The following is a 20,269-nucleotide window of genomic DNA, read 5'->3' as shown; positions in this document are numbered from 1 at the left end:
CAGGCGGAGACCAGAAGGAAGAGGAGCTATGATCCTCCAGCCAGTGGAAAGGAGACCACAAACACAGAAACTAAGACAAAATGAGACAACGGAGAAATATATTCCAGACGAAGAAACAAGGTAAAACCCCACAAGAACAACTGAAGTGGAGAGAGGCAACCTAACTGAAAAATAATGGAAAGGTAGTAAAGACAATCCAAAATCTCAAAGAAGAATGAGGACAAAGAAGCTACAGGGGATGTTTAATAAAGAGCTGGACGATTTAAAGAACAGAGATGAACAAGACAATAACTGGAACGAAAAATACACTTGAAGGAATCAATGGCAGAATAACCGAGGTAGAAAAATGAGGAAGTGAGTGGCAGATAGAGTGGTGGGAATTACTGCCACAGAACACGACAAAGAAAAAAGAATGAAAAGAAACTAGGACAGTCTCAGAGACCTCAGGGACAAAATTAAATGCACCAACATTCACGTTATAGGGGTCCCAGAAGGAAAAGAGAGGAAGGGCCTGAGAAATACTCGAATAGATTATAGTAAAAAGCTTCCTAACATGAGAAAGGAAATACTCAAGTTCAGGAAGTGCAGAGAGTCCCATATGAGACAAAACTCAAGGAGGGACATGCCAAGACACACATTACTCAAACACAAAAATTAAAGACAAAGAAAAAACATTAAAAGCAACAAGGGAAAAGCAGCAAACAACATACAGGGGAACCCCCAGAAGGCCATCAGCTGATTTTCCAGCAGAAACTCTATAGGTCAGACAGGATGGCTCGATATATTTAAAGAGATGAAAGGGAAAAACCTATAGCCAAGAATACGCTACCCAGCAAGGCTCTTGTTCAGATTCAAAAGAGAATCAAAAGTTTTACAGATAAGCAAAAGCTTAAAGAATTTAGCACCGCTAGACCAGCACTACAGCAAATCCTAAAGAAACTTCTCTATGTGAAAAATAAAAATTTTCTTCATTTCTACAATCAAGAAAACTACGAATGGGGAATCTCATAAAGTTAAAAAATCATTCACACACAAATAATGGTATCAAAACCAGCAATCATGAGAAAAGAACTGTACAAATGTAGGACACTGAAAACACATTTGAAATTAAGAGATGAGCAACTTGTAACAATCTTGTTCATATATAGACTGCTACATCAAAATCTCATGGGAACCACCAAAAAAAATCTACAATACACACAAACAAAAGAAAAAGCAATCTAGACACATCACTAAAGATAGACATCAAATCATAAGACAAAGAGGAAGGGAAGAAAAAGAGCTTCAAAAACAAATCAAAAATGGTTAACAAAATGGTAATAAGAACCTTCATATCACATGTAAATGGATTAAATGCTCCAACCAAAAGACACAGATTGGCTGAACAGATATACAAAAACAAACCCATATATATGTTGTCTATAAGAGACCCACTTCAGATCTAGCAAGAAATACAGACCGAATGAGCAGATAGAAAAAGATATTCCATGCACACGGATATCAAAAGAAAGCTGGAGAGGCAATACTCATTTCAGAAAAATAAACTTTAAAATAAAGGACGTTGCAACAAAGAAGGATACCTGAGACAAATGATAATGAAACACCTCGATCCAACAAAACTTATGGGATGCAGGAAAAGCAGTTCTAACAAGGAGATTTAGAGCAGTACAATCTTACCTCAGGAAAAAAGAGAAACCTCAAACAACCTAACCTTACACCTAAAGCAACTAGAGAAAGAGGAAAAAACAAAACCCAACGTTAGTAGAAGGAAAGAAATCATAAAGATCACAACAGAAATAAATGAAATAAAGACAGAAAAAAACAGCAAAGATCAATGAAACTAAAAGCTGGTTCTTTGAGAAAATACATTGATAACTTTTAGCCAGATTTATCAAGAAAAAAAGGGAGAGGACTCAAATCATTAAAATTAGAAATGAAAAAAGTTACAACTGACACCACAGAAATACAAAGCATCAAAAGAGACAATTACAACTATATGCCAATATAATAGACAACCTAGAAGAAGTGGCCAAATTCTTAGAAAGGTACATTCTTCCAAGACTGAACCAGGAAGAAATGGAAACTATGAACAGACCTATCTCAAGTACTGAGATTGAAAATGTGATTAAAAAACTTTCAACAAATAAAAATCCAGGATCCGATGGCTTCACAGGTGAATTCTAACATTTAGAAAAGAATTAAAACCTATCCTTCTGAAACTCTTCCAAAAATTGCAGAGGAAGGAAGAGTCCCAAACTTATTCTATGAGGCCACCATCACCCTGATAACAAAACCAGACAAGGATGCCACAAAAAAAAAGAAAGAAAATCATAGGCCAGTATCACTGATGAACATAGATGCAAAAATACTCAATGAAATACTGTCAGATAGAAACCAACATGATACTATAAAGCAATTATTCTTCAATTAAAAATAAATGAATTTTTTTTAAAAAGAAATACTGGCAAACCAAATCCAATAACACATTAAAACAATCATATACCATGATCAAGTGGGATTTATCCCAGGGATACAAGGATTTTTCATATCTTCAAACCAGTGTGATACACTAAGAAATTGAAGAATAAAAACCATATGATCATCTCAAGAGATTCAGAGAAAGCTTTTGAAAAAATATCTATTTAGGATAAAAACTCTTTAAGAAAGTGGGCACAGAGAGAACCTACCTCAATATTACAAATACCATATATGACAAACTCATAGCTAACAACATACTCAGTGATGAAAAGTTGAAAGCATTTCCTCTAAGATTAGGAACAAGACAAGGATTCTACTCTCAACATTTTTATTAAACATAGTTTTGAAAGTCCTACCCACAGCAATCAGAGAAGAAAAAAAAAATAAAAGGAATCCAAACTGGAGAAGAAGTAAAAACAGTCACTATTTGCAGATGACATGATACTATATGCAGAAAATCCTAAAGAGGCTACCAGAAAACCATGAGAGCGCGTCACAAATTCGGTCAAGTTGCAGGACACAAAATTAATACACAGGAATCTGCTGCTTTTGTATACACTAACTCTATGAAAGATTAGAAAGAGAAATGAAGGAAACAATCTCACTATGGCATCAAAAAGAATAAATACCTAGGAAGACATCTACCCAATGGCACCCCACTCCAGTACTCTTGCCTGGAAAATCCCATGGACGGAGGAGCCTGGTGGGCTGCAGTCCATGGGGTCGCTAAGAGTCGGACATGACTGAGCGACTTCACTTTCATGCACTGGAGAAGGAAATGGCAACCCACACCAGTGTTCTGGCCTGGAGAATACCAGGGATGGGGGAGCCTGGTGGGCTGCCATCTATGGGGTCGCACAGAGTGGGACACGGCTGAAGCAACTTAGCAGCAGCAGCAAGGAGACATAAGACTTGTACTTTGGAAACTGTAAGATGTTGATGAAAGAAATCAAAGATAACACAAACAGATGGAAAGATACCACGTTCCTGAATTAGAAAAATCAATACCGTCAAAATGAGTATACTACAGAAGGTAATCTGCAGATTCAATGCAATCCCTATCAAATTACCAATGGCATTCTCCACAGAACTAAAATGAAAACAATTTTAAATTTGTATGAAGACATTCAAAAAAACAAATCTTTATGGAGACACAAAAACCCCCAAAGTTTTAAACTGGTATGGAGATATAAAAAACCCAATATTGAGAAAGAAAAATGGAACTGGAGGAAATCAGGCTCCCTGACTTCTGACTACTACGAAGCTGCAGTCATCAAAACAGTATGATACTGGCACAAAAACAGAAATATAGATCAATGGAACTGAACAGAAAGCCCAGAAATAAATCCATGCATGTATTGTCAACTGATCTATGACAAAGGCAAGAATAGACAATGAAGAAAAAGACAGTCTCTTCAACAAGTGGTGCTGAGAAAACTGGTCAGCTACAATGAAAGAATGAAATTAGAACATTCTCTAATACCATGTACAAAAGTAAACTCAAAATGGATCAAAACCTAAATGTAAGGCTAGACACTATAAAACTCTTAGAGAAAAACATAGGCAGAACACCTTTTGACAAATGGCAGCAATTTCTGTTTTGATCCACCTCCAAAAGTAATGAAAATAAAAACAAAACCAAATGGGACCAAATTAAAAGTGTCTGTATAGCAAAGGAAACCATATACAAAACGAAAAGACAACCAACAGAATCAGAGAAAACGTTTACAAGGTAAGTGACTGACAAGGGATTAATCTCCAAAATATATAAACAGCTCATGCAGCTCATGTTAAAAAACAATGCAATGAAAAAATGGGCAGAAGATCTAAATAGATATTTCTCCAAAGAAGACATACAGAGGGACAAAAGCATACGAAGAGATGCTCAACATCACCGATTATTAGAGAAATGCAAATCAAAACTACAATCCAATGAAGTATCACTATACACCAATCAGAATGGCCATCATCAAAAAGTTTACAAACAATAAATGCTGGAGAGGATATAGAGAAAAGGGAAGCTACTTATACTACTGGTGGGAATGTAAACTGATACAATCACTTCAGAAAACAGTATGGAGGTTCCTTAAAAAACTAAAAGTAGAATTACCATATGATCCAGGAATCCCAATCCCACTCCTGGGCACATGTTTAGAGAAAACCATAATCAAAAGAGATACATGTATCCCAGTGTTCACTGCAGTAATATTTACAAGCCAAGACATGGAAGCAACCTGTATGTCCATCAACAGCTGAATGGATAAAGAAGATGGGGTACATATATACTGTATATATGTGCAATGGAACATTACTCAGCCATAGAAAGAATGAAATAATGCCATCTTCAGCAACATGGATGGGCCCAGAGATATCATACTAAGCGATTGCAGATAGTGAATGAACTCGCTTGGTCGTGTCAGACTCTTTCTGACCCCATGGACCGTAGCCTACCAGTGAAGTAAATCAGACAAAGACAAATATCATATGATATCACTCATGCGAATCCAATTTTTTTTAATGATACAAATGAACTTATTTACAAAACAGAAGCAAACGTACAGATTTTAAAAACAAACTAATAGTTACCAAAGGAGAAACACAGGAGGGATAAATCAGGAGCCTGGGATGAACATACACACATTACTATATTTAAGACAGATAACCAACAAGGACCTACTGCACGGCACTGGGAACTCTACTCAATATCCTCTGATAAGCGCTGTGAGAAAAGAATCTAAAAAAGAATGAATATATGTAAAATTGAATGGCTTCACTATATAGCTGAAAGTAACACATCATTGTAAATCAACTATAATAAAAGTTTTTTTTAATTAAAATGCCATTTTTTTTTTCCCTAAAAGTACAAGTACTTTGAAACTTCATACGCAGTCACTGGTTAAGTACCCATAAGTGTTCAAGTGATATGAAAACCTATCATTTTATAATCCTCTATTTACCTGCCAGTTATTTGTTCAATGGCATCACTATGTATAGGAATGGGAAAAATAAATTAACAAGTGGTGATGAAAAGCTAGAAGAGGAACAAATTAGAACTCAAGTATATATAACTTTGTTACACTGAATTTTAATAGTCAAAGGATAAAGTAAAAGACCAATCTATGTTACAAAACTCTGAAGCTCCAAATACAGGGAATCCTCAATGTAAGAGGTGTGTCAACAGGCCATAATGTCCAACTATAGAACATTGTAAAGCCCCAAGCAAACAATATAGGGAGAAAATTCCTAGGGCAGAAACTCATGACTGTTAATTCAGGAAATCCTGTTTGAAAGAATTTCTACATACTTAAGAGCTTCTAAAGTTGGGAATGTAATCTCAGATGTTAAATGTGTTCAGAGAGCAGGATTGGCAAACCATGGGCCACAGATCATATCCAGTCTGCCATCTGTACAGAATGATTTTTACAATTTAGATGAATTTTTTTAAATAAAAAATATTTCATGATAAATGAAAATGATATGAAGTACAAATTTCAGTGTCCACAAATGAGGTTTCATCGGAACACAGCCACATTCTTTCATTTACAGATTGCTTATGGCTGCTTCGGTGCTGCAGTGGCAGAGTTGAGTGTCTGGGACAAACAACACATGGCTTGCAACCCCCACAATGGTATTTACTAACTGATGCTTCACAGATAAAGTTTGCCAGCCTCCTGGCTAGAGAGGGAAAAGAATGACCACACAGACAAGCACTATTCGCACCATGAGGCTGGTCACTCTTTGTGAGAAGATTTCAAGTCATAGATTTATGGCTATAAGGCACCTCTGATTATATGATGGAAATAAAATGGGAAAGACCTCATCTTTCAGTCATGGAATAGCATGAACCAAATCTTACCCTCCGACCTTAGACAATCAGAAAACCTGAGTAAATATATGAAACAACTGTTTTCAAACATACACCAGGCAGCACAGGACTACAATCCCTGATGGAAGGGAAACAAATAAACTAAGCTTTAAGATTGTCCTGGCTTTCTGCCTAGAGGCACATTCCAGATTGCAGAGGGGGTAGCGGATTCCAAGCAGGGCACAAATGTTTCCCTGAGCTGAAAAGACAGACACTGGAGATCAGGAAGTTTGAAGCAGCTGAAAGCTGCAGGACAAACTTCTGGAGGGGAGAGAGAAAAAAAAGAGCTCCAAAAATATGCAGCGGGTCAACGAGTCTTTGTTAAATATTAATATTTGCATGTATAAGGTAAAACTCCACGAGGCTAGGGAAAGAATGACCCAGGAGCTGGGACAAGAGCTCATGTGTGGCTAGGAATTGTCTGACTTCCCACAAGCTAAACTGGAGGGTCTTCGCTGATTATACAGAGCACTCAGTAGAGACCCCTCAAGGACCACACCTTAGTCGCAGAGCTAAGCTATCCGGGAAAAAAAGCTACCTGAGACTGCATGAAGCTTAAAAAACAAGACTCGAAAGGATCAAACTGAACTACACATAAATTAAGCAGCAACCAGGACAAAGCCCAACAATCTTTAATGAAGGCAACAAAATCTAGGCAACCAACAACATAAAATCCATAATGTCCAGCATCTAATAAAAACTTTAATGCGAAGAAGCAAGAAAGTGAGACCATAACTACAGGAAAAAACCAGTGAACAGAAAGAGATTCAAAAATTAAAAAGATGATCAGTGGAGAAGGATATCACACAGCTATTATAACTATGTTCAACTATTCAAAGCAGCCTTCCTCAAACAGGGTTCTGCAAGAGAATTAAGCACTATAAAAAAGTTATTTGAGGGATTATTTTCTCAATTATCTCAAAAATGGTACACAGCTAGAACCATTCCAGATGCACAGAAGAGAAGTTAATTCACCACATACAACAGGCAAGGCATTAGACTCAATTCTCTAGGAACTCAGCTGAGAGGGCCTGGATAAGAAAAATACATAAACATAAGGAGGAAAGAAACAGAAGATATATTTAAACAAACAAACAAAAAAAAACAGGTCTACAGAAAAACTGTAAGGTCTGAAATGAAAAATTCATTGGATGGGATTGACCAGCAGATTGAACAACTGCAGGAGAAAAGGTAGGGAACTTGAATATATAGGAGTAAAAGGCATCCAAGTGAAGCACAGAGAGGAAAAAAAAAAAGTAAATTGAGATAATCAAATTTAACGTCCAGGCCGCTTTGCTACCAAGCATTTACTCAGAATAAAATAAAAGACCTCCCACTAAATATGAATGTTGTATAGATAGTCTCTTACTATCTGAAGCTACAAATGATAAATTTAAAAAAATTCCCCAACTTGAAAGTATTAACAAGGATATGAGATAGTACTATAGCATCAAAACCCACAGAATAAATGCTGTAGTAATTGTAATTGGCATTCAAACAAATTTGCGTGCTTTGCTTCTTCAGAGAGGGTGTATGTGTATGTATTTACCTTCCTCTCTTCTCTACATCTATCAGGAGCACTTCACAGAAAAAATTTGAGAAACAATAACTTAAGAAAATATTCAGGAAATCACCGGAACACTAAAACACAAGATTCCATTTCACTTCAAGTTCACCTGCTAAATAACCAGTACTGATCTTAGATTCAAATCTGAGGGAAACAGCATAGAACTACAAATAAGTTTCCTCCAACAAACCACCAAAATAACAAGTCATTCAAGCATCATCTTGTGATAACAGATCAATTTTAATTCTAGCACCTGAAGCTATACAAGGGTACGCTTTATAAACTTCATGAAACTGTTGTACACATTCAATAAAGTGACAACTGTGCAATACCACTTAGTATCTCAAAATCAGGAACAAACTTTTGAATTGTTTAAACACAATCCACAGAATTAAAAAACAAAGTCAGAAGTCAGCCACAGTTATACTACTTGTCAGTTAAAAGTTTTACCACTTACTACTTGATAGAACAGTCAATATCTAGTAGGGGATATTGGAAGTGATTTCAGATTCTCATCCTGTTGTACTCTATTGGGAAGGTTTCTTAAGTAGCTATGTGACTGGCCAGAGGTGGGTACAACCAGGACCAGAACAGCACGTAGGATTCTACCACAGTTTTTGTAGTTTTCACTTTTTTTTTTCTCTTTGTCAGTTAAAAGTGAACAGTGAGAATTAAATACTTATCTTTACATATACACAAGGTATGCTGTGAAAGCATATTTGCTTACAAACATATAAAAATACTTGTTAACTAGTTTGATAAGAAAATAATGTATAAAAGTATATAGCAAAACATTAATCATCTCTGACCCTGGAAAGATCAATTCCATATTTTATATTACAAACAAAAACAGTTTTAGTTTTTTGAATCCCTTATCCAGAAATACGTGAAAAGGAAGACAGACAGAAATTATTTATTTTTACTCTCAACATGGCTGTGAAAAAGTTAAATTAAAATACCAAGAACAGTGAAAGGCCTAAGTCCAGAATGAGTCCAAATATTTGGCCACACAGAATATTATCTTTAAGAGTAGGAGTAATAGCAAAGGCTTTACACGCAGTTTTTAACCTATAAATACAATAGGCATTTTGGTATTTTGGCCACTGGAAAACAAAGGCTATAGCATCAGGAAAGGTCTGAGATGTCTCACGTTTGTGGATTCAATTCAGTGTATTTAAGGTTAACTAAAGTTGACATCAAAATTTTTAGAGATAGGCAAAAATTCACATTTTAAAAAACTCCCTATGTTTCTATTTAGAGTAACAGTAGGCAATATGATTCCAGAAGTTAAAAGTTATTTCACAACCCATGACTTCAGCTTGGCAAACAGCTTAGATTCCAAAACTGATTCATCCCTATTAAAAGTAAGCTTTAAAAAACAGAATGTGTCTGTGTATACAGATATACATTTTAAAGGAATCAGATAATTATTTGAAGCAGCCTTAGTGTTTCCATTAAATCTGTCTTGAAATGACCATTGGATTAGCTTCATGGAAAGGATTAGCCAGCTTCTTGGTCTAAGGCTACCACGGTGATCATTTATCTAAGGCTAGAAAGGTACCAACGTGATGTAAACTGTAAGGAGAGGAGGAGAAGATGAGGGCTTTTCTGGCAGTTGGTAGCTAAAATTCAAGGGATTCTTAGAAAATGACACAATGGCAGCCTTTCTTGTCTTTTTCTTTCCGTGTTGGTTCTGGTGAAGGAGGACATTCCTGCTCTTGAAATTTCCTGTAAGACAGAAAAATCTACAGATAATTGTATTTTGGTAATATATCGCTACACATGCAGGTTACTGTTGGACCAATCTGTTTTTCGTGCACATGCATGTCGGTGTTACATTTCAACAAGGGAATCAAAGCCAATCATTGGGGGCAGGGATACACAAACGCATAAGCAAACTTGTTTGAGCTTTGTTTATGGGCAAGTCTTCAATTAGGTGAGATGCTGAACTCAACAACCTCTAAGTTCCCTTCCCAGTTTGAAATTCCATGACTCCAAGGTATCCTCAGGAAGAAACACCTATCAATAGAGTATCTGCCCTTATGAGGTATGCCATTCCTATCTCGGCTCTGCCACTTTGTAGCTACAAGTCTGTATTAGAGAAGTTAGTTTCCTCTCTCGGAGAGGGCAATGGCACCCCACTCCACTACTCTTGCCTGGAGAATCCCATGGATGGAAGAGCCTGGTAGGCTGTAGTCCATGGGGTCGCAAAGAGTCGGACACAACTGAGCTACTTCACTTTCACTTTTCACTTTCATGCATTGGAGAAGGAAATGGCAACCCACTCCAGTGTTCTTGCCTGGAGAATCCCAGAGATGGAGGAGCCTGGTGGGCTGCCGTCTATGGGGTCGCACAGAGTCGGACACGACTGGAGTGACTTAGCAGCAGCAGTTTCCTCTCTGAGCTGTGTTATTTTAGGAGGGATAATAAAACCCTACCTATCACAGTTTGCTATGAGGATTGAAGATTTTTGCTTATGTTCAAATGTCTAACAGTCTCTGGCACAAAAAAAGTCTCCTATACCCCCTCCTCACTCCTGACTGACTGATAAATATGGATCAATTCTGAGAATCAAAACCAAGGACAAAATATCTCAAAAAAAGCAATAAAAAAAAATTTTTTTTAAGCACTGGTTCATATGGTAAAATACACATAAAAATTATCATCTTAACCATTCTTAAGTGTACAGGGTAGTGGCTTTACATATATTCACAATGTTGTACATCACTATTCACTTCTCAAATCTTTTCTAACTTGAGAAACTGAAACTCTACATTCCTTAAAAAATAACAGAATTTGTGTTTTAACAAATTACTAAAAAAACAAAAAGACAATCTTCACTTCTTTTCCACCCCACAAAGAGAATGTCTTGAAAAGGGGCTTAAAAAAAAAAATACAATAGAAGCCCATAGCTCAGATGTCAATTCACCTCAGATGTACAACTAACAGGAACTAGGTCCATATACTTGTCAAACTAACTACCAGAGAAACCAGCAGACCTAAGAAAGAGCGTGAAGTAGGGGCCAAACCAGCAAACCAACCAAACCCCGCCCATTAAAGCAACTCACTCTTTTCTCACACATACCAACTCCAGCCTATCTCACTCACCACCTCAAGTTTCCTGGAACCCATTAACACTTTCTGAATCACAGGGGCCCCCTAGGCCAGCTAACAGAAAGCCTCTATGAAGTGTGGATATCACACTTGTGTCCTGTGGGACTGCTGAACCCTTAAGGCCTGGTTTCCTTATAGCCAGGGGGGAACGGGTGAGAAGTAAAGCTAAGAGCACACACAGGCTCTGGAATCAGAGACCTAGATTTCAGTCCCAGCTCTGCCATTTTAATATGCTCCAGTCATTTAACCTCTCTGTACCTGTTTTCTCATCTCGGAGTGCAGGCATTATTGGGCTGTGGTTGGGGTTACCTGCAGTAATGCACACTAAGCACTTACTTAGCACAGGATCTGACAAAGGTCACCATTCAAGGGTTGAGGTGCTGTCCTCCCTACCTTCACACCACCTCTGCCTTTGGAAGCTGCACTGATTCTTTTCAAAATCTACGTGTACTCTACTTCAACACAATAAAATTAGGCTTTTTGGAAACAACTAGAATATGCACATAATTCAAGTTTTTAACATACTATGTCAAAATGATTCCAAGAATCACTCCTACAATTTCCTCCTTCTTACTAAAAACATTTAACGGTGATTTTTCCCCCCAGTTAATTATTTTAAAAAGCACAGCATGACTACCCATCAAATTCAATAAATTAACACAAACTTCTAGTATGTGTTCTGCTTACCTTATAACCCGGACAAGTTCATGGAAAGCTTGATCTACATTCATCCTAATCTTTGCTGACGCCTCCATGTATGTTACCTTAAGCTGCCGTGCTAACTGCTGTCCTTCTTCCTGTGTTACCTGAAATTCCAAGAGTTGTGTTTGAGGTACAGTATTAACAATTAAATCTGCTCTATCTACTGTTTGGCCACCAACTGCACTGTTAATCCAGCCAGAGACCAAGTTTGTCGTAAGATGAACCAAGAGACTTAACAGCTTAACACATTGCTGAAGCCCAGCTCTGCAGAAAAACTCAGAACATGACAGAGGCAAGATGTTAGCCTAGTGATTACTCAAAAGTATTCAACACAACAGTGATAAGTACTGGGAAGTATACAAAGTGATATGAGAGTCTATAACCCTTCTGGGCAGGTCAGGAAAAGCATCCCTGAAGAAATGATATTCAGGTTAGAAACTAAACAAAGACTATGAAGTTGGGTCAAGGTGAAGAAGTATCCCTCTTATAGGCAGAATCCAAAAAGAAATGATACAAATGAACTTTTTTACAGAACAGAAACACACTCACAGACTTAGAGAAGGAACTCATTATGATTGCATGGCCTGGGGAAAAGATGAGGGAAAGGGATTGTTAGGGAACTGGGGATGGACATACACACACTGCTATATTTAGAATGGATAACCAACCAAATCCTACTATACAGCACCTGGAACTCTGCTCAACGTTATGTGGCAGCCAGATGGGAGGGGAGTTTGGGGAGAATGGATACATGTACATGTATGGCTGAGTCCCCTGTACATGTATGGCTGAGTCCCCTCACTGTCCACCTCAAACTATCACAACATGGTTAATCGGCTACACCCCAGTATAAAATAAAAAGTTAAAATAAAGTATCCCTGTCAAAGGAAATAGCAGGTGTGAGGGTGCTCCAAGTTCCAGGAATTGAAAAAGCCTAGAATGGCTGGAATACAGCAAGTCAAGAGAGACCATAGCAAGAGGTGAACCTGGAGAGCCGAGCATCAAGAAGCCATGGATCCTCTTCCCATCTGCATTCCTCAGGACCTGGTACATGGAAGACTCCCAGTAAATACGTCGGGGGGGGGGGGGGGGGGGAGGGCGGGGAACAATGAAAAAGACCACACACCCTCATAATGACTTCCTTACATGAGGCAATGAAGGAAGGTAAGCATAGAAGAGTGGCTTTGCTGATGACATATAAATGCCAGGTCAGAATAAGAAAATGCTAATTGAATATAAGTAAATGTAGAGGGCTGAAATATTATTATTATTGATATTTTACAGTTATATTTATATGGTGGGGCTGAAAATATATATATAAAAAAAAGACTTTCACTGCTGCCATTACCACACACACACAAAACAGGTGAGAAAATTATAGATGAGCAAAAAGGAAAAAATAGAAGATTTAGGAACCTGTCATCCATACAGAACCACATTCTTCTCATCTTTTTTCAAGGATATAGATTTTTCTCTGCAAAAACAGAATCATAATTTTTGTACCTTTATCTTAGACCCAGGAATTATGCTAAATCCACTTATCTAAGTGTTTTTTGTTTTTATTTTTGTAAATGCCACAGACTCTTCTTACATAAGCAATCATGCCATTTGTTAATAAAGACAGTTTTTTGTTGCTCTCTTTCTAATGTAGATGCATTTTCATTCTTTTTCTGACCCTTCCGTATTGCCTGGAACCTCAAAGACAACAGTGGAAGGAGATACTATTGTTTCTGATCTTAGGTACGAAGCATTTAGTCTTTCAGCATTAAATAAGCTGTATTGTTTCCACAATTCCATTTTATCATCTTGGTTGGCTAATGAACTAGGTATGTGTTATATTATTTTTATAATTGCTTTAGTTTATAATATACATGTTCCACTTCTGTCTAATTCAAATGGAATGTCAATGCATGTATAGCTTAAGATTCTTTTAACAGTATGTTTCTTCCTCCTGATAAGTTTTATTACCACCTACACTATTTTTGTTTTAAACATCCCATTATGTTTTAAGGAGATTTAAGTAACAATAATAAAAGTCATGTATATTTACCCACATAAATGGGTAAAGGTGTTCTTCATTTCTTTGTACAGATCTAGATTTCCATTTGGTATAGTTTTCCTCTTTTTGCATTTCTTTTAATGCAAGTCTGCTGGTAATAAATTCTTTCCATTTCTGTATATCTGGGAGAAGTCTTTATTTCACCTTTGCTTTTGAAATAAATTTTTAGATATTAACTTCTAGGTGAGTTTGCCACTATGGCTGATTAGAATATGAATTATTCCTGGCCTTATTTCAGCTCAAAGTATTGTTCCATCTATTCCTTTCATGTAGCTTGTTCTCCTAATACTACATTCACAAAATTTAGCACCTTCAGTGAAATATCATTAGGCTATTACATTACCATGTATACATCTAACAATTAATTTATAACAGATTATACCCTGTTGTGTTTCAAAAGAGTGGCAGGCATGTTCTACACAGCACTGGTATATGTAAGTGTAACAGGTTTAAAATTTACTCTGCCTCTCCTTCACAACAGTACATGTACCATAGGCCTATGGTTTGAAATATAAATCAATCAAATTAAACAAGCAATTAACAATGAGTAAGGAAGCCAAGGATGAAAAGAAAGCTTTAAAGAGCCACCAAATTAGGAAGGAAAATTCCTTTTTAGGAAAAGTTGACATGAAATTCCTTCCTACAAAAAGAGCCTCATGTCAAAAATGCTGCTCCTTCTTCCTGGGAGGTCCTCCTTTCTCTCCCAACTCTATCTATACTGACTCATTTCATACTAATAATTCAAGACTTGAGCAATCAGAAAACTTTCTGTTGTTTTCACAGTGTCCCAGAATGGCCACCACATTCTTCAATGACTAGCAAAAAAAAAAGTCAACATACTGCGATTTTTGGTCTTTTCATTCTCCCACAATTGTGCCACTTTTAGCTAAGCTGTGAGGCCTACTTGCCTTTGTACACCCAGAGCCTAGCAGAGCACACGGCAGTCATTGAATAAACATACGTTAAGGAAATAGAGCACGACCACATACTTACGCCTCTCTTCTTTTACTTTGAAGTAAGGTAAAAATAAATATTTGAGACATGTCAATCTCAATAAATTACTTACTTTACTAATACAGGTAATTTGATTGTGGGCGGGAAATACACATCCTTAAGAATATTGCTCTTTCTGGTCAATTACTCCTCAGAAAGCTACCTTGCCCTCTCCCGCCAACACGATACATTCAGCCGGAGGGAAACAGCAAAATGACCCAACTTTATACAATTAAGAAAAATTAATGAATTAATAAGTGTTGATGATTTTTTTAAAAAAACCCACTGCTAAGACTGTTTATGTGCTTCGTTTGTTTGTTTGTTAGCATGGTCTCACATCAATCTTCCAGGAACTGAAGTCAGCAAAGTTCACACACACGTTTCTGGTCAAGACATCTCTAACCACATATAGTGCTGCTTATGAGCTTACTGAGCATACTTTTAGTTAAGAAGTAAAAACAGCATCATCACCACAAAAGCAAAAAACTATGACAAAAAGAACACCACGTGGAACAAAGCCAAAACATTGTGAAGCCAAAAATCAACAAAAAACTGAAAGCCACATAAACAAGGATTTCCTAGAGATTCCCCAACCAGGGAATTTTATAAAGATACCAAATCCTAAGCCTGGTTTTGGTAGATCTGAGTGCTACCCAGAAATGTTTCATTTTAAACAGCCAAGGTGAACCTGACACAAGAAATTCAGGTTTACATTTGGAAACCTCCAGCGAGACTCAGTTCAAAGGCACAAATGAATCTTAGTGGAAATCCACAATACAAGTTTATTTAACACCATGTATTTTTAAATCGAGAAGAGCAAAATGGGAATGATGAGAGCAATTTTACTAAACAAATGGGGTTTAATAGGAATAGACTACAACATCTGCAATACTCACTTAGGGTTGTACTGAGTTTACAATACAATGTAAGTTTACAGAAGCAAAATTTGTTTTTCAAAAATATCTATTATTTTAACACCACATCTTGATTCACTGATGCCTTGATTCACTCCTTCAGCAACTTTGTTCTATGTGCTAAGGATAAAATATGAACAAAACAAAGTGGTCAAAACTGAGACGCCCTCATGGTGCTTACACACCTTTTAGATGCAGACAAGGCACCAACAGGTACAGCCAGAATAGACCCTTACTCTACTGTTGTGGGGAGGAGCCTGTTTCCCCTGGGAGGATGCAGGGGCACACTGTGGTCAAGGTACCGACAGACAGGAGGAGCGGGGATAAGCACACTGAGGTAATACATTGTTACAGGTGAAATGGGCTCCTTTCTCAAATTATTGATGACAAGCACTTAACAAGGAGGAAAGGAGAAACTAAGCCAGGAGAAGTAAAAGGGGGAAAATCAAAAGAACCAAAAAAAAAAAAAGAGAGAGAGAGAGAGAGAGACCAAAACTCCTGATTTCTAGACCAGGCTGAGTCAAGGACAAGGAGCTTAAAATCCGAGCTATCATGAAGTTCACAGTGTAAGCCCACACACAGCTGCTGTATTAAATTTCAGAATTAATATGCTGTCATATTTAATAATGTTTACATTTCAGCAAGGGCAAGCAAATCATTTACCTATATTTTCTTACTACACCTCTGAAAGGATAAACAAAATGATCAGTCTCTCTAAGGGCTCAGGTATGTGGTAATACTGCCATTCAAATCCTACAGATCTCTTTTTATGTCAGTGATTTTGTTTTTTTCCTGTCATCAGTGCCTAGAAAGTGTTTTATAAAAGCTGGATGAATAGGGGATGCAAGATTCAAGTCCAGAGACATAGAGAAGCCAAAAGGAAGCAGCAAAGCCTCTTCCGGCTGATCTCCCCTCCCTGATGGGTTCAGAATCTCAGGAGCAGTAGTAGGGATACCCAGGGCTGGCCTACATATAAAGAACATCGGAACTGGCATTTGCTCTGTAAGAAAAACGGCACAGAAACTAGAGCAAGTCCAAAGGACCATGCCTAAGACAAAGGCAGGAATTAACAACCTGACCGGCAACTGACGGCAATCAGACTGGTTAGGGACTATGAGTCTAAAGACATGGCCAAAAAGTCAGCATTTCCAAACAAGGGGAAGTTTTTATGGCGTGCCTGTGGCCTGTCCAGGTTCGGCTGGTAGAGCAAGTAAGGATGCCAAGATATACAGAATATCACCTTTAATTCTAAAGAGGGTTTTCAAAGGTAAGAAACCTTTAGTATAGCATTTCAACTACCATCAGTAAGGCCCTCGAGGCTAGGAGGCGAAAGGTATGTTTGTACACCCAGGGCCTAGGAGAGAGTCTGCCTCAGCCCTAAGATACCTGACACAGACAAGGAGGTATCAACAAAGGGAGGAGGCGCAGGGAATACTGCTCCAGCGCTCAGTAAAGTGTTTCAAAACGAGGAATGTGAGTATCTGTGTCAAATGTTACTGACATCTGCGTTAAGCAGTGACCTTGACCAGGTGCTACATGCCTGCAGTCGGTGTCAGAAAGGAAAAGAAGTAGAGAATGAGTGTAGAGATAACACTTCTAAGGAGTTTTGCTTACTCGGAGGAGCAGGAAAAAGGTTCTCAAAGAGGGACGTGATATTAGCATTTGCTATGGTTGCTGCTGCTGCTAAGTCATTTCAGTCGAATCCGACTCTGTGCGACCCCACAGACGGCAGCCCAACAGGCTCCTCCATGCCTGGGATTCTCCAGGCAAGAATACTGGAGTGGGTTGCCATTTCCTTCTCCAATGCATGCATGCATGCTAAGTCGCTTCAGCCGTGTCCAACTCCATGCGACCCTGTGGATAGCAGCCCACCAGGCTCCTCTGTCCACAGGATTCTACAGGCAAGAGTACTGGAGTGGGGTGCCATTTGCTATGGTTACTTTTTGTTTTAAAGATGAGAGCACTGCAGCATGTCTCAGGCTGATGGAAATGATCATGCAGGAGAGAACCGGAACATCTGGATGGAACTGCTGGGGTGATGCCCAGCAGGAAGAATCGATAGGCTCCAGTGCCTACCAGAGAGGTTGGTCAGTGAGGTGAAGTTAATCCACGCAAGTGGGGAGAAGCACAGCTGATGGGGCACACGTGCACCCAGGTCAGTGCATGTGCAGGCGGGAACATGGAGAAGCTTCTCAGGAAAACACCACTCATCATCAGTCTGCTAAGAATGAGGAAGGGGAAGTGCTATAAACTTAAGAGCGAGAAAGTAAGCATTAATTATCCAAACAAGTGGGAAATGAACAGACTAGGGAAACGCAGGACTTCCAGTCAGCACTGAAGGCTCTCACATAAGAGTACTGACGATGACTTTTAAGTGAGTTAGCTAACACCCCAAGTGTGGGTGTGAAGGACCTAGAAAAGAGAAGACAAAGCATGGGAGGAGTAAGATGTCTCTTTGTGCCTGTCCTTCAGAGAGAAGACCTGTAGGAATGAGCAGAAAATTAAGCAGTTTTCAGCCATTTGCTTTTCTCCCTTGGATACATATATACATTTGAACCTTTCAGTGTTTACACAGTAACTAATGTCTACACATATGTTTGAAAGCCCAGAAATAAAGAACTTACTTCAAGTTCACTGCCTATTTTTGAGGTGATGAAAATATTAAACTTATTCCCAATATTGCTTCTCTTATCACTGTGTTGTTATTTTACTCTGAGACTCTATTACTTTTATAAAAAAAAAGAAAAAAACAAGATGAAAAATTTATAAATCTATCGTATAAAACAAAGCCAGAGTACCATGATATGTTAATATCTGCAGACAGATGGAAACCACACTCCAAATACTAGCAATCTTCACTATACAAATGGCTTAAAAATAATTCATACTGATTCCCTGCCCCCAAGCTAATGATGGCAAGACTTGTTTAGTTCTGGTGGACACACCCTCCCCTCCTCTGTTCTCCCTAATCTTGCCAAACGTATAGAAGACTCCCACCTCAGCCCAGGCCTGCCAACTAATTCTTCCTTTACTGGAGTTACCACCATGAAAAAGCTTGAGAAAAACCAGGGCAGGAAATGTATCTATCCAGCATTAGATATGCTGTTCCAGGCAGAGCTACTTTGCCATTTGTTCTCAGATCCAGCAACATCTACAAATGTTTCTAGTACTAGAAAGGGCTGAGAAGAACAGTAAAAAAAAAAAGTCCTACTGAGAAATATTTAATAAATATAGTTAGATTGAGAAATACTGAAGAAAATGGTCACCTCAAGATAAAATATAATTTTTTTAAAAAAGATGGACTTTGTACTCCAGGTTTTAGGATGTGATCAATGCCATATCCTAAATTACTTTCAACAGCTTACACTGGTTTGAAATGAAGATAGAATGTTTTCACCTTAACTTTATAATAAATCAGATCTGAAAGGAAAGTAGCAGTAAGATTTATCCTATATCAGGTAAACATGTCTAAACTTAGCATTAGAACAGTATCATCCTCTCAAGTTCACGTCTAAAATTCGGTATATCTTCAATAAAACTTCACAAACAGAGCACACGACGAATCAAAGATTCTGTTTTAAATAATGGTTAATTACAAAACGGAAGTCTGTCCTCAACGCTATTTGTCAATCCATCTTTCCTGATGTCTGCACTCTCAAACAAAATCTGCCAACAAAAGACTGCTAACACCAAGATTATATTAAAAAAACGGAATTTAAATACCAGCAAAAGTTAAGAAAGTATTTAAACAATTGCATTCCAGATGAGGGGTAAAGACTAAAGACCTAAATAACGTAGCATCTCCATTAACTTAAATCTGATCTTGTTCCCCTCTCCCACAAAAAAGATGAGTGGCCAATATATACCAAAAATTCTAAAAATCAAATGTGAAATAATTGGGTAAAGAACAAGTGAGTATAAATAAGCTTGAAACTAAATACTAAAAATATTATTTTCCTTCAGGTTATTGGACAGTTAGAGCTGCCCATGTGATTAACAGGACTTAGGAAAAATTCAAATACTGGCATTTAAATTAAAGTCATTCTCTAAATGAGGTAATTCAGCATTAACACTGAATTAAGCTACCCAGGTGACCCAGATGGTAAAGAATACTCCTGCAATGCAGACCTGGGTTTGATCCCTGGGTTGGGAAGATCCCCTGGAGGAGGGCATGGCAACCCACTCCAGTATTCCTGCCTGGAGAATCCCATGGACAGAGAAGCCTGGTGGACTACAGTCCACGGGGTTACAAAGAGTCGGACAGGACTGAGCAACTAAGCACAACACAGGGGTAATTTTAAGAGCATCTAACTAAATTAGAGCTGTAGGTCTTACCTTAGAAATTATAATATGTGAATGGAGCTGGTATAAAATACCTGCAGGTTTACAGTCCACTGAAATTCTGTGTAATATGTAAAAATTTAATATCCCCAAATCTATTTCCTTTTAATTTGTCACCTGTTACAGTACTCCTATCAAATCCAGTGTGCCACACTCAGCACAGTGTTTTTGATCACGGCACTTTCTCATTAAATATAGCTGTTCACTTACATAATTACAAATAACTAGTTTCCCAA

General features: G+C 37.9%; 1 protein-coding gene across 8 annotated transcripts in view; it reads right to left on the bottom strand.

The window, feature by feature from the left end:
- Positions 1-8,807: 8,807 nt before the first annotated feature.
- Positions 8,808-20,269, bottom strand: part of RRAS2 (RAS related 2) — a 95,316-nt gene continuing 83,854 nt past the window's right edge. For 6 of the 8 annotated variants that reach the window (XM_069554325.1, XM_069554322.1, XM_069554323.1 and 3 more), the window contains 2 exons: positions 11,712-11,830; positions 8,808-9,638 (listed from right to left, as the gene is read on the bottom strand). In XM_069554325.1, the coding sequence (XP_069410426.1) occupies positions 9,551-9,638; positions 11,712-11,830 (207 nt within the window). In that variant the 3' untranslated portion in view covers positions 8,808-9,550. Of the gene's footprint in view, positions 9,656-11,711; positions 11,831-20,269 lie in introns of all 8 variants that reach the window. The other 2 variants (XM_069554320.1, XM_069554321.1) reach the window with 1 other exon arrangement.

This window comes from Ovis canadensis, chromosome 15 (genome assembly GCF_042477335.2).
Source record: "Ovis canadensis isolate MfBH-ARS-UI-01 breed Bighorn chromosome 15, ARS-UI_OviCan_v2, whole genome shotgun sequence".
Classification (NCBI taxonomy): Eukaryota; Metazoa; Chordata; class Mammalia; order Artiodactyla; family Bovidae; genus Ovis; species Ovis canadensis.
The sequence above is the reverse complement of the archived record's forward strand: the minus strand, read 5'-3'. Positions and strand labels throughout refer to the sequence as shown.